The following is a 13,106-nucleotide window of genomic DNA, read 5'->3' on the forward strand; positions in this document are numbered from 1 at the left end:
TGGCTACTCCATCTCTGTAGAGGGAGATAGAGCAATCAGACCAAGAGAAAGAGATAACCGTATCCCCAATATCTAAGACATTCCCTTCATGACTCAACAGAAAAAAACCAAATCAAGAGTATGTTCTGCTCCATACATTGACTTAGTGACAATTTGAGACAGTTCAATAATTGTCATGGAGATCATGAAATCTTGAACTGACCTTCCCAAGATATTACAAACCAAACTTACATTTAGCAGCAACATTGCTGTGATTGTGGATATGGGGATTAGAGACCATGCTATCAGGCACATGATGAAGGGAGGAAAAGAGAGCTTGAAGACTTCTAGTACATCTAGCCCATGGATGTCTCCTGCTATCTTTACCTGACAATTACTTGGATTTAGTGTGCCTCCACTATCATCCCTTGCCACTCCAGTGACATCCCTCATTCTCTAAACATGCTCCAAGAAAATGAGAAATGAATAAATTAAATTTAAAAGTTCACAGAGAGCTTTGTGCCATCATACTCGTAGCTTACCCCCATATGTCCAGCAGTGGAGGAACAGGAAGTACATGGTAAGTTCAAAATTCCAAAGAATTTTGTCTCACTTGGTTTTCTGATGTCTTCTCTTGCTACACTTCCCACTTGTAACAGAATCATGTTAGATCACCATTCCAATAATTACAAGCACTTGGAAAATTATTTGGAAATAAATGATGTCATCCATGCTCTAAATCCCAATGATGGCTTAACTTAGAAAAATCAATTATGAGATTTAAGATTAAGCAGTTGTTCTATTTGATGCATACTGAACACCTATCTTTTTAGAGATAGTGCTAGTTTGTTACAATGGAAGCACTTGGATAGCCATTTCATGAATTCTTGTGTCATTATAGAAGTGTGTGTGACTAAAGTATATAATGTAGCTAAATGTATTTTTTTGTTTTGTTTTTTGCAATATTTCTATTTGTTTTTAAGTCCACAGGAGCCCAAGTACAGGTTGCAGGCGATATGTTACCAAACTCTACAGAACGTGCTGTAACTATATCGGGTACTCCCGAAGCTATTATTCACTGTGTAAAGCAAATCTGTGTGGTTATGCTAGAGGTAGGATACAGCTGTTTCTTTTTTTGTTCATCATACTGTTATGCTGCCCCAGTAAAACATGTTAGCAAATATTTACAGTTCTCCTTCACATCCATGTAACTATTACTCAGATTTGCTCAGGTTCTTGAAGTAATAGTTTGTTTGGCTTGTAGACTAATAGACAGATCCATTAGTTCAAGTTTTGTATTTTATTTGCATTTATTTTAATAAGAATTTTATTAGATTTCAAATAAAGATAAAAACTACAGAAAAACAAAAAAACTACAAAGAATAAAAAAACTGAAAAAGAGTGAAAAACATAAGAAAAACATGTTTTAAAGGTTACAGAAAAAGGTGACTTCCGACTTTTAACAGCAAGGATATACAACAATCTCCATAATCAATCCCTTACTCTGTATTAAACCAAAATCACATTATTTCTATAAGTCAATCCACTGGCACAATATAAAAATCATTAAATATAATTGTTCCCTTCCCTTATATTAAAAAAAGAAAAAGAAAAAATATATAAACCTCCTAATCAACTTCCCCCCTCATTTATTTAATTACTTCCTTCCTACTACTGTTCTATACATTCTATACATGCTATACATTCCTGTCTACTATAATAAAGATCAGACTAAAAAACATGTAAATTGTCTGCCATTGTAATTAATAATACAGCAGTTATAATAATCTTAATTATATTAAGCCTAAAACCAAACATTTTGTTATTATGAGAGCCAGTTTGGTCTAGTGGTTAAGGTGCTGGGCTAGAAACCAGGATCCTGTGAGCTCTAGTCCCGCCTTAGGCATGAAAGCTGGCTTGGTGACCTTGGGCCAGTCACTCTCTCTCAGCCCAACTCACTTCACAGGGTTGTTGTTGTGGGGAAAATAGGAGGATGAAGGAGTATTAGGTATGTTTGCCGCCTTGAGTTATTTATAAAAATAATAAAGGTGGGATATATATATAATAATATAATATAATATAATATAATATAATATAATATAATATAATATAATATAATATAATATAATATATAAGTGGTAGTGAGGCACTTGGTGCTCTGACCCCCAAACTGGGAGAGTGGCTCCAACAGATCCCAGGAACAACAACAGAGCTCTCTGTCCAGAAGAGTGCAGTGCTAGGAACAGCTAAGATACTGTGCAGAACCCTCAAACTCCCAGGCCTCTGGTAGAGGACCCGAGGTTGAGGAATACACATGCCACCCATATGGGTGGGAAGGGAATTTTATCATTAAAGATAAGTCAACCAAACCTTAAAAGCAATCCAGATAAATATTCTAAAACCCTTACCCCACTTCAGAATAAACCAAAGCATTTATGTATCTCCACAATACACACAAAGCTTTTTTCATAAAGAGATCAAACAGCCCAACTGCCGCCCTTAAAAATTCCGACTTCTACTCAGAAAACTTTCCATACATAATAACCCTTCTTTTCCATGGCATTCCAACAGAAAGTCAAGTTCACTTATAGCTTGCAACTTGATCCCTCCATTTAATTTCTTCAACTCAACTAACCGATCTTCATCCAGCATTTCAACAGAAGCCCCGATCTAAGTATTAAAAGAGATATTTCTATCACTGTTAAGCATTTCAATTTCTTCCACAACATCCCCAGCCAGATGACACATTTTAAACTTCATGTTTTCCATAATGTCCTGGATACCTTGCATAAGAGCTTGGCAAGAATCAGAAAGCATCTGTTTAAAGTCTCAGTGAACTTTGGAAAAAGTCTGATTGAGATCCTCCATGTCTCATGCAGTAGATTATGGTGCCCCCTAAGTACTTAATCAGCAAAAATGGGAGATAATAGAAGAATTTCCAGAATGTGTTTATACAAGTGCAGTAAACTAACAGGCAGTTCCCCAGGAAAGTAGCAGCAGAAAGCTGAAAGTTCAAAACAGCAGATTCAACATGTAGGAAAATGTTAAAATCTTCAAATTTAGTACAAAAATAATAATAGGAAGATGATTACATAGTCTCAACCCTCCTTAATATTTAGATGGAAAGCAAAATCCAAAGCTTAAAATTTTTTTTTTTTTAAAAAGAATTAATCACAAAAATAATGATAAGCACCAACAGAGCCATTTCTCCTTGCTGTAGAAAGCCTCTTTTAGGATACACATCCTTAAAAGAAAAATAAATTGGATGATTTAGAAATGGGGTGGCCAGTCTTCATGTCCCTTTAAGGCTACAGCATGGCTTGGAAGTGGTGATGCCTCAGCCTCCTGGCTGCTCTTACCAGTCAAGCATAAACACTGTTTACAATCTCCTGGCTACGAGTAGCCATCCAGAGGACAGATGAGGTAATTTTGAGTGGATTCCTTTCCAGTAAAATGCTTCTGGGCTTCAGGAAAAAACCTGCCTGAGCCCCCCAAAAACCTGTCGCATTGTCAGTTCTGCCTGCAGAGCCTGCAAGCACAGCTGTTCAGTCTGCCATGTCCCTACCAGAAGCCATATTTTATTTGCATTTTTGTTGCTGTTGTCAGATGTGAAATGTTGCAATACGACTGATTTGAGATAACTGTTTTGAGAGACAACAGTGTTGTAACAAAACACTAAAGAAGAGTGTGGGACCTTAAAGACTAACAAATAAGTTGTACTATAATCTAGAAATGGATAGTGTTGGAGGAGCTGGGGGCTGCAACTCGACCTACCAAATCCAAATTTTTGCATCCAGATCAGGTAGCCCTAGCTGCAATTCCTGACCTTTCAAAGGAGGCTGTCTGATGACCTGATGATGTCACTGGGAGGAGTGGAGCCAATTTTTTTCCCACCCCTGTTTGCTGGTGCATTCCTACCATTTAGCTCCCTGCCCCTCTAATCATTCTTGAGCTGTTTTGGGGTAGAAAGGTAGAAACAGGAATAGTTTGTTTCTCAGATCTTCTGCCTCTACTGCCATCCTTAATCCCCCTCTCCCTATGCAAAAACTGGGCCAAAATGGCCAGAACTAAATAAAAAATATTGGTGAGTTTTAATTAAAGGAAACAAAAGACTTGTATCATTAAAATTAAGAAAATGCCCCCAAATGCCAGCACAATTTTGGGGTGCAGTGATATATTTGATATATGATGTATTGTCCTGAAAGAGGAGCCTTTGAATACCCCTGGTTGGAAAGAAGATAGAAAACTATGTAAGAAATAATATTATTCTAGTTAGTGTGTCTAACTGGGCAGCAAGCAGTGCAGCTTGCAGCAATTATGCTAGTTGGATATTTGCTACCGATCTGAGCCCTACTCCAGCATTCCTTAAAAATGTATGAGATCAAAAAATCTACAAGACAGTTTGGATTTACATTCTGACCATCCTCTCTTCTTGCTGGAACGGATGGGAAATGGTTGTGTTTCCAGCAGAGATCCGGAATGTACAGAGCTGCACTTGCTCATGCAAATATGATTATAGCCCCCCTTCAGACCTCAACACTTGAAATAAGGAGATGTGGACAAACAAGCAGTGGGGTGAGACCAAAGAATGCAGTGGGGAGAATAGACAGAAAATAAATTATAAACCCAGACAGAAATCATATGCAATGCTTAATTTCCCTACTTTGTCAACCTTAGCTTGCCAAGTCTAGCTGCATGTGATACACTTCTTTATCTGCTTGCATATATGAATGTATATGTGCTGTATGTGTATTTTATACACACACACACAAGCATACACCTGCCTGCCTGCCTGCCTGCCTGCCTGTCTGCCTGCCTGCCAAAAATTGCTCCCCCAAAAAAGTAGGGCCTGGACAGAAAAAATAAATTAATATGAGTTATTAGCTACTTCTTAAATTAAGGTACCATATTTATAAAATGAATTGATCCCTCATTCTTTCTTACAGACACAAACAAGCCACTCTTTGCATAGAAGCATGTAGAAGTACATAGAAGTACACATTTCTTTCCCTCCTTCCAGCAAAAATAACATAAAAGAAGAAAAAAGCAGTGTAATGTGGGAAGAGGAAGGAGTAAGCTGTTCTGAACAGGAACAGAAGATAGAGATAAAACTGGATGGAATGAGATGTTTCTTTGTTTTCCTCAGTGCCTTCTCAAACAGCAAATGTACAATGACACTTCCTCAATTCAGATAATTATTTGTAAAAAAAAAAAAAAAAAAACTTCCTGTCAATAAATATGGTTTGGCCTTCTTCAGATATCCCAATGACATTAAGAGAGAAGTCTGAAAAGAGATGAACAGCAACTTCTTCATGATCAGTCCTCTGATTGTGCATGTATGAATGAATAAAACACAAATAAGCATGTAAATACATGTGGAAACATGGTGACACATTTGGGGAGGGGGTGTAGGTATTTATGTGTATATGGGAAGCCCAACTGGAGGACTGAAAGGAGAAACTGTTAGGCAGCCATGTCTGAGATGTGGGAAGACAGAAAAACCTGTAAGATGTATGATGAAAAAGTAAAGGGGGGGTGTCACTGGAAAAAGCAACAAAGAGATATTGATCCAAAACGCTGCCATTTTTACCCTATTTATGTTGCTAAGAAAAACTGCTAAAAACCTCTAAACCAAAAAAGGAGCAATCATCCATATTATTTCTAGTTGAAAAATTTGTCCTAAGTCCTCTGGGTGTGTTAAAAGAGTCCTACCAAAGCAAAAGATGGCATTTCTTATTCTTCCTACACACACATTGGTAAGCCATTTACATATTGAACGGCCTCTTCAAGTAGGGTGATAGAAAAAGAAAAAACTAACCCCACCTTGTATTAAATTAAATTCCTTGGGAGGTCCCTTTAAGGTTGTGCAAACTTTAAAGAAAAGGAAAAAAATGAGGCAGATAGCCTCCCTTTGTAGGAATAGCCCCCCCAAGTCAAGTCACCTTGCAAGTACAAATGAAAAATAGAAATAGTATCAATTATGTGTGACATGATGGAAACTAATGATTAATTAACCTACTGGAATTGCATATCTTGTCTATTTGAAAATAGAGCAATCTTTTTTTTCTTTTTTTTCTTTTTTCTTTTTGCCTTTGCATATCACTTTTCCCAAATTTGCTTACATATGACAGGACAAACTTGCATTCTGTTTTGATATATAATTGTGGCCAAGAAAAAAAATAGGTGGCACATCATTTCATGATAAACTGCATGAACTCAGATATAACAGTGACAAACTGCTGTCAAGTAGTGGCTGTCAAAAAAACTTGCAGCCTTTCTGAAATGAAAGGTTCTTCCAGATCATCATTCTGTTCAGGTTCCAATCCTTCTCAATCCCGTTTAAAATATATCTCACATTGATCCAATCAGTTTTTCTATTTGCAGATTTGTCAAGATGTTATGAACATAGTCATGATTATTAGTTTACAAGTCTATAAACTCAAAACCATCTGCCAATCATTGTTTGCGCATTCTAGCCAGCAGCTGAGTACAGAGAACAGTCAGCCAATCATTGTTCGCAACTGCAAGCCCCTATTTATAATATTCTATGAACAGTAGGGATCTCCTCTCTCCCAACTATCATGACTGCATTTTCTGGAAGACTATAAAGTATATGTGCTTAAGCAGATGGCTTGTGCAAATTACCCACTTCATCAGATAATTTTCACTGGCCTGGTATCAGCTTCCAACTGCATGATTCAGGCAATATAATGGAAAATGTTACCTGCTGTTTGCACAGGCAAGGGGAATCACTCAGGTTTGGCTTAATGACAATCTAGGATGTTAAATCTCGGCAGGTGACAGTGGAGATAGAACTGTTTGTAGACCTTGGAAAATATATAAATAAATGAGGTAGATTTTGGTCTCAAGACTACTGATCTATAAATATTAAAAAGTCTCATAATAGTAATTTACAAGCAAGTAAACAAACAAAAATTTATATGTGTTTAATTTCTCTTTCTTACTGCTTGATGCTTTTATCTTTAGTCTCCACCCAAAGGGGCCACAATTCCTTACCGTCCCAAACCTGCCCCTGCACCCCTAATCTTTGCCGGTGGCCAGGTAAGAGCAGACACCATTTTGGCTTCAACTGGAAACCACACCATCTTGGCCCAACCTCAGACAACGCCTGTTAGTTTTCAACTTTTACTTCTTTTTTGTCTGGTACAGTACTAATTGTTTTTCCAAAAATATCAATATAATCATTCCAAATACTACCAGAACTATAGTGCTGTCATCCAAGTCCTTTGCATCTTCAAGCGGGAACTGAGAATATTTGTACCATACAGGTTTTCTACCTTTTACCATAAACAGTTAGTCCCGATGCATGTAAGAGCTTTGAAAACTGGCCTTTATAGTGAGATTGTTATCATAAATTCACATGTTAATAATTCAGACAAGAATATTGACATTCACACTGTGGGAGACTATGGAAAATGCAGAATACTTGGATAGAAGTTTTGAACAATGCACTTCAGACAAAACTTTCTTAGAGAAAACAGCAGGGTCATGTATTCTTTTATATGGGGAGGTAATGTCTGAAGTTAATCTCAATATATGCTTAAGAAAAAGAGAAAGAGAAAATCATAGGAACTATTAATACATTTAATATTGGACTAAAACAAATTATTTTGCCAGGAGAATCCAATAATTAAATAAACAGTCAGTAACCAAATCAAATCAACTATATTCACTAAAAGGAAGAAAATAATAGTCAAACCTGACTGTTCAGAGGAGGTAAATTCAAACTCTGCAATTCAAGTTTCTATTTTTTAAAAATGGGTTGGATTCATCACAGGAATATTTAGAATTGATATTGAATTCAATTAAATTCAGTGGGATTTTGATCAAATCTGGATCCAGGAGCTCTACAGCACTCAAGTCTCAAAGCCAAGTTTTTATGATGTTTTGGAAGGCCATGAGAGTGGGAGCTACCCTTGCATCAGAGGGCAAGCTGTTCCACAAGAGAGAAGCCCCTACAGAGAATGCCTGCTTTTGGACTTCCCCACTGCACTTCCCTATATGTGGGGACTTTCAGCAATCTTGTTTTCTTGGATTGGGTGGGCAGAATCTATACAGTATAGGTTGTCTGAAAATCCCCTGGCCCTGAGCTACTTTATATAGAGCATTGCAGGTGATGAGTTGCACACAGAAACTTATCAGTAGCCAGTGCAGCTCCTGAAGCAGTGGTATTACATGGCAATAACAGGATTACCCAGTAAGCATATAGGCTGCTGTACTTTATATCCAGGTAGTCTTCAAGTATACCCTCACATAAAGCAAATTACAGTAATCTGCCCAGAGTCCCTCTTTTGGTAATTAAATTTGAATAATAAATAATAAATAAATCCATATAGGAAATGACAAGGCTGGGGGAAAGTGACCATCTTCAGTGCCGCTTGTTCTAGGTAAAGTTGAAATCAATGCACAGTAGGAACCAGGAGTCCAGGAGGACTCTCAGGTTGTGAGCCTGCTCTCCATGGGCAAGCACCACCCTGTCGAGTAAAAAATGGTATAATTCCAGATTTAGCAGGCTTTTGAATTAATAGCCATTTTGTCAAGCTAGGGTTGAGTCTGAGCCTGTTCCTCCCTGTCCAGATGCCGACAGCATCCAAATATTGAGACTGGGCTTCTGTTGCACACACACACACACACCAGTTTGGCCCAGAGTTGGAAATAATACAATTGGATATAATTTGCATACTGATGATAATTCACTCCAAACCAGCAGATACCTCTCCTAGAGGTTCCATGCAGATGTTAAAAAAGATAAGGGAGAGGGATGAATACTGAGGGATCCAATAGAGTACCCAAGGGCTCAACCTCTCCTTCACATGACAACCAATTGGAACTTTCCAGTCAGGAAAGAGGAGAACCATCATAAAAAGGTGCCTCCCATTCCCTCATAGGTAGTCCAGAAGGATGCTGTGATTGACATTATGAAAAGCCATTGACAGCTTTTCCATCACCTAAGTCTTGCCACAAGTCATTCATGAGGGCAACCAATGCAGTTTCAGTCCTGTGCCCTGATCTGAATCCTGGCTGCCACAGGTCTAGATAATCCATTTACTTCCAGGGTCTCTGCAGCTGTGCCCCCCTCCCCCACTTTCTCCACAATCTTCCCCACAAATAGATTAATTTTTTAAATTTGCTATAGCTGTCCACTCCATTAGACTGGGTGGCTTACAAAATCCAGAAAAACAATAAAACACACATAAACAGGCAGTTCGGATTAAAACAATCAGAACAATAAACTCTGCAGATACGACAGGGGCCCCGTAGATATATCAATAAACACATTAGCCCCAGGCCTAGAAACAGAGCCAGGTTTTAAGGGCTTTCCAGAACCCCAGGAAATTGGGCACCATCTGTATCTCTGTGGTGATTCTGTTCCAAAGGCCAGGGACAAAAACAGAGAAGGCACGCTTCTTTAGTCCCACAAGATGACAGTGTTTAATAGAGGGGACCTGGAGTGTACCCGCTCTGCGAATATACAGGTGAGCAGAAGCAATTGGAGATAGATGGTCCCTCAGATAACCAGGCCCTTTGTCATGAAGGGTTTTATAAGTGACACCAGCACCTTGAACTGCTCATGGAAGCCAACTGACCAATGCAGCTCATATAACAGTGGTGACACATGGGTGTAACATGAAGTAGCCATTACTGCTTGTGCCACTACATTTTGTACCAGCTGTAGCTTCTGGATGGTCTTCAAGGACAGCCACACATAGACTGCATTGCAATATTCCAGTCATGAGGTGGCCAGGGCGTAAGAGATCAGGTGTAGGAAGATAGTTGTCTAATATAAGCAGATTGAATGCAAGCATCTTGGGAAGGGGAGTCTCTTTCATAACTACTGGTATCACATCCTCCCACAAAGAGGCATAGACAATTGCCAAGATCTACTTCCTCCCTGGCTGCTTTAACTAGCCAGGAGGGGTGAGGATCAATCCACAAGAGGCAGGTAACACTTGCAAAGGTAAATCTTGCAAGTCTGAAAATATGTTTCTCCCCCATTGCCTTTACAGTCTAAGAAACTAGGGAGGGTTCCTTCTGAGATGTTTGCCATGCCCCCATTCCTTCTGCAGACTCAGCTGCCTCTTATCTGACCATTGCCTACTCTGTTGCTCCTCCTTCTCCTTTCTCTCAAGGACTTTTTCACAGACCATTACACAACCCAATTGGCATGAGGTTGTGATCTGTCCATGACAAAGAATTGATGGAAATGTCCCCCAACACCAGGTCATATCTCATATGCTCCAATGTATAGGCCAGGTCCATTCTGTGAGTCACGGCAATGGTTGTCATGGTGGCCATGAAGTTTTTAGCCACTTCCAACTCAGGGAGGGTAGGTTAGAATCATACAGGAATCCAAATTCCTCCATTGAGATTAAGTAGCTCAAGTAGGCTTGCTGCTCTCCACAAGGAGAGGACAGTACAATAGCAGTACTATTCTCAGCTTCTCATGTAGGTCCAACCTCACAAATACAGTCTCACATCTGTGAAACAGTGTTTCTTGTAACTATCAGGATCTTGCAGTACATATTTCTATTCCATCTCCCATTCCAAGGGGACATGCCTGCTTCATTATCCAAAACCCAGCTGGACAGATCTCAATGAGGGGTACTCATCCTTCCTTATCCAGTCTGGTTTTAATGCATGCCGTCTCATCCATTATTTGAGCATGGATTTATTACAGATAGATCTGGTGTTCAAAAGCATATTTTGAATTTTAAAATTTTGAAATAAAAAAAAATACAGAATATTGCTAACCTAATTTGTCAGGGGTTATAGAACAAAAGGATCCATCTCAAGTAGTACCCCTCATAGCTTTTTATTTTACACTTTAAGCATAAACATTCCTTGGGTAGTTTCTGATAAGTACATAATATGAATTAATTAGAATTTCAATTTCTTTTTGGTTGAATGGCAATTTGGAATGCTATTGGATGTGACTAAGATGTAATGAATCAGGTAACACCTAGTTCATGTGAAGAGATAAGGGTTTGTTTTTGTGTTTCTATATGTTTCTCCCCTACCGTGTTTACATGATTGTCTACTCTTAAACTAAGAAGACTTTCAGAAGTATGATAAGATAATGTGTTGTTCAGAGAAAAAGATTTAGGTATGTCCAAGAGCTAGGCAAACAAATGTTTTTAGATTAAGTTTCATTGGAATTACCCTGAGCACTTTGTATACGTAATCTGAAGAGGTGACTGTAAAGAAATTGTAATATGTCTTTGTGATTTATAGGCATTCACAATTCAAGGACAGTATGCCATCCCCCATCCAGATGTGAGTCAAGTGCATGTGAAGTGCTTTCTATCTTATATTTGTCCTGGACAGCATTTACTTCTCAACTATTTAAGTGTTAAGGAAACATACATCAGATAATGTCATAAAAGAACTGCTAGGAAGTACAGTGGCCATTGTTCCTCCTCCTCCTCCTCCTCCTCCTCCTCCTCCTCCTCCTCCTCCTCCTCCTCCATCTTCTGCTATTATTACTATTGTTTTATATTTTAAACAGTGAAATGCAGAATAATAAATAGCATGCATATACTGTACATGTAACAATACCAATGCTATATTAACTTAATCTTTTCTATGTTGTTGAAAAGAATAAATAATTTAAAAGTTTTTAATTATAATTAATCCAATTTTGAAGTGTGTTAATATGGTTTTCACTACTCTTAAAATAACACCATTTAATGGTGAATTCTGATTTCCCATCCTGCCTGCAGCTGACCAAGCTTCATCAGTTGGCTATGCAGCATCCCCCCTTTACTCCCCTTGGGCAGAACACACTTGGCTTCCCTGGTACGTACCCATGAGTCCCTAGAGATGTCCTTCTTTACAGCTCTATTTTCCATGGTCACTGCAACACTTGGATTGCTAAATATTGTATTTTCCTCCCCTGCAGTTCCTTTTTAAAGATTTATTCAAATTGTGTAAGCTGTCACAGAAAATTTGGCTACATTAAATGTTTTTGAGTTCTGATCAGGCAAGTGATAATGGATATCAAGTTCAAATGGCAGCCAAGAATAAGTTTGAACAAAGAGCACTATCTTGTGCAAATCTCTGTACAAATAACAATATAGTAAGACGTAAGCTGACATCTCAACTGTTCAACTCCACAAGGAGAGATTCATAAGAAATAATAATACAATAATAATATAGCCTAAGGAATTTTCTTGAATCTAGGAATGTGCAGAATAAGATGCTGAAAGTGGAGTAGCATGAAGGCACAATAAGTTAATCAAGGTACTAGCCAGTTTAAAGCTATTTGACTGATTTTCCAGCTCAGTTTTACTCCCCACTTCCAGAAGAACTGATAATTGTCCATCAAACCCTGTGGACAAAATGTTAGCTTCAACCAATAACTAATGATGGTGATCCATCCTCTTGTCTCACATCTAGGCAACCCAGTGTAGAATGCAGCATGGGACACAATGGGACAGTGGGACTACATCCTCAAACTTGAGACTGAAAGGTGTTAAACAGCAAAATTAATAGATGGGCTTAACCCTTTAGAGGAGACACTAGTGCCTTGGCCTCAAATAACTTTACAGAAGCAGAGATGTATTCAGATCCTCTAGTTTGAAAAAGCAATAAAGTTAACAGACTCCTTTGAGCATTTTGCAAAAGATAAGCTAAAGTTTAAAAGATTATCAGATAAACTTTACATTTTATTATGCCTTGGAATATTTTCAATATTTTAGATATTTAAAATATGCCACCCGCTCAGTCTTATATCCAGTAATGCTCCATGTTAGCTTTTTGAAACTTTTTGTAAAGACCGTGATCTTAGTTGTATTATAATTAATCTTTAGCAAATGCTCTTTACAATAGAAAACCAAGGCCCTTACCACATTCCTTAACCATATTGGGCTTGGTAATATAATAACTGCATCATCAGTAACAGGAGTGTTATGTATTTATTTGTTAGCTTGGGGGGGATTTTTCACTTTGTCTAAACTGCCCACTAGAGAATTGATTTTAAAAAATAAATAGTGAGCTAAAGCTATATACCCTCCTCCTTGGTATTGCTTCTCACAAGTGTTCTGCCATGTTGATTCATGACAGAGTATAAACATTCAAGTTTAATTACTTTGGTTCTTATTAAATTT

General features: G+C 38.1%; 1 protein-coding gene across 3 annotated transcripts in view; it reads left to right on the forward strand.

The window, feature by feature from the left end:
* LOC134495136 (poly(rC)-binding protein 3-like) overlaps positions 1–13,106 on the forward strand; it is a 166,723-nt gene that overhangs the window by 142,730 nt on the left and 10,887 nt on the right. Inside the window, exons 7-10 of one of the 3 annotated variants that reach the window (XM_063300325.1) lie at positions 963–1,091; positions 6,967–7,110; positions 11,233–11,274; positions 11,721–11,796. In XM_063300325.1, coding sequence (XP_063156395.1) covers positions 963–1,091; positions 6,967–7,110; positions 11,233–11,274; positions 11,721–11,796 — 391 coding nt within the window. Of the gene's footprint in view, positions 1–962; positions 1,092–6,966; positions 7,144–11,232; positions 11,275–11,720; positions 11,797–13,106 lie in introns of all 3 variants that reach the window. The other 2 variants (XM_063300326.1, XM_063300327.1) reach the window with 2 other exon arrangements.

The sequence above is a fragment of the Candoia aspera genome, chromosome 4 (genome assembly GCF_035149785.1).
Source record: "Candoia aspera isolate rCanAsp1 chromosome 4, rCanAsp1.hap2, whole genome shotgun sequence".
Classification (NCBI taxonomy): domain Eukaryota; kingdom Metazoa; phylum Chordata; class Lepidosauria; order Squamata; family Boidae; genus Candoia; species Candoia aspera.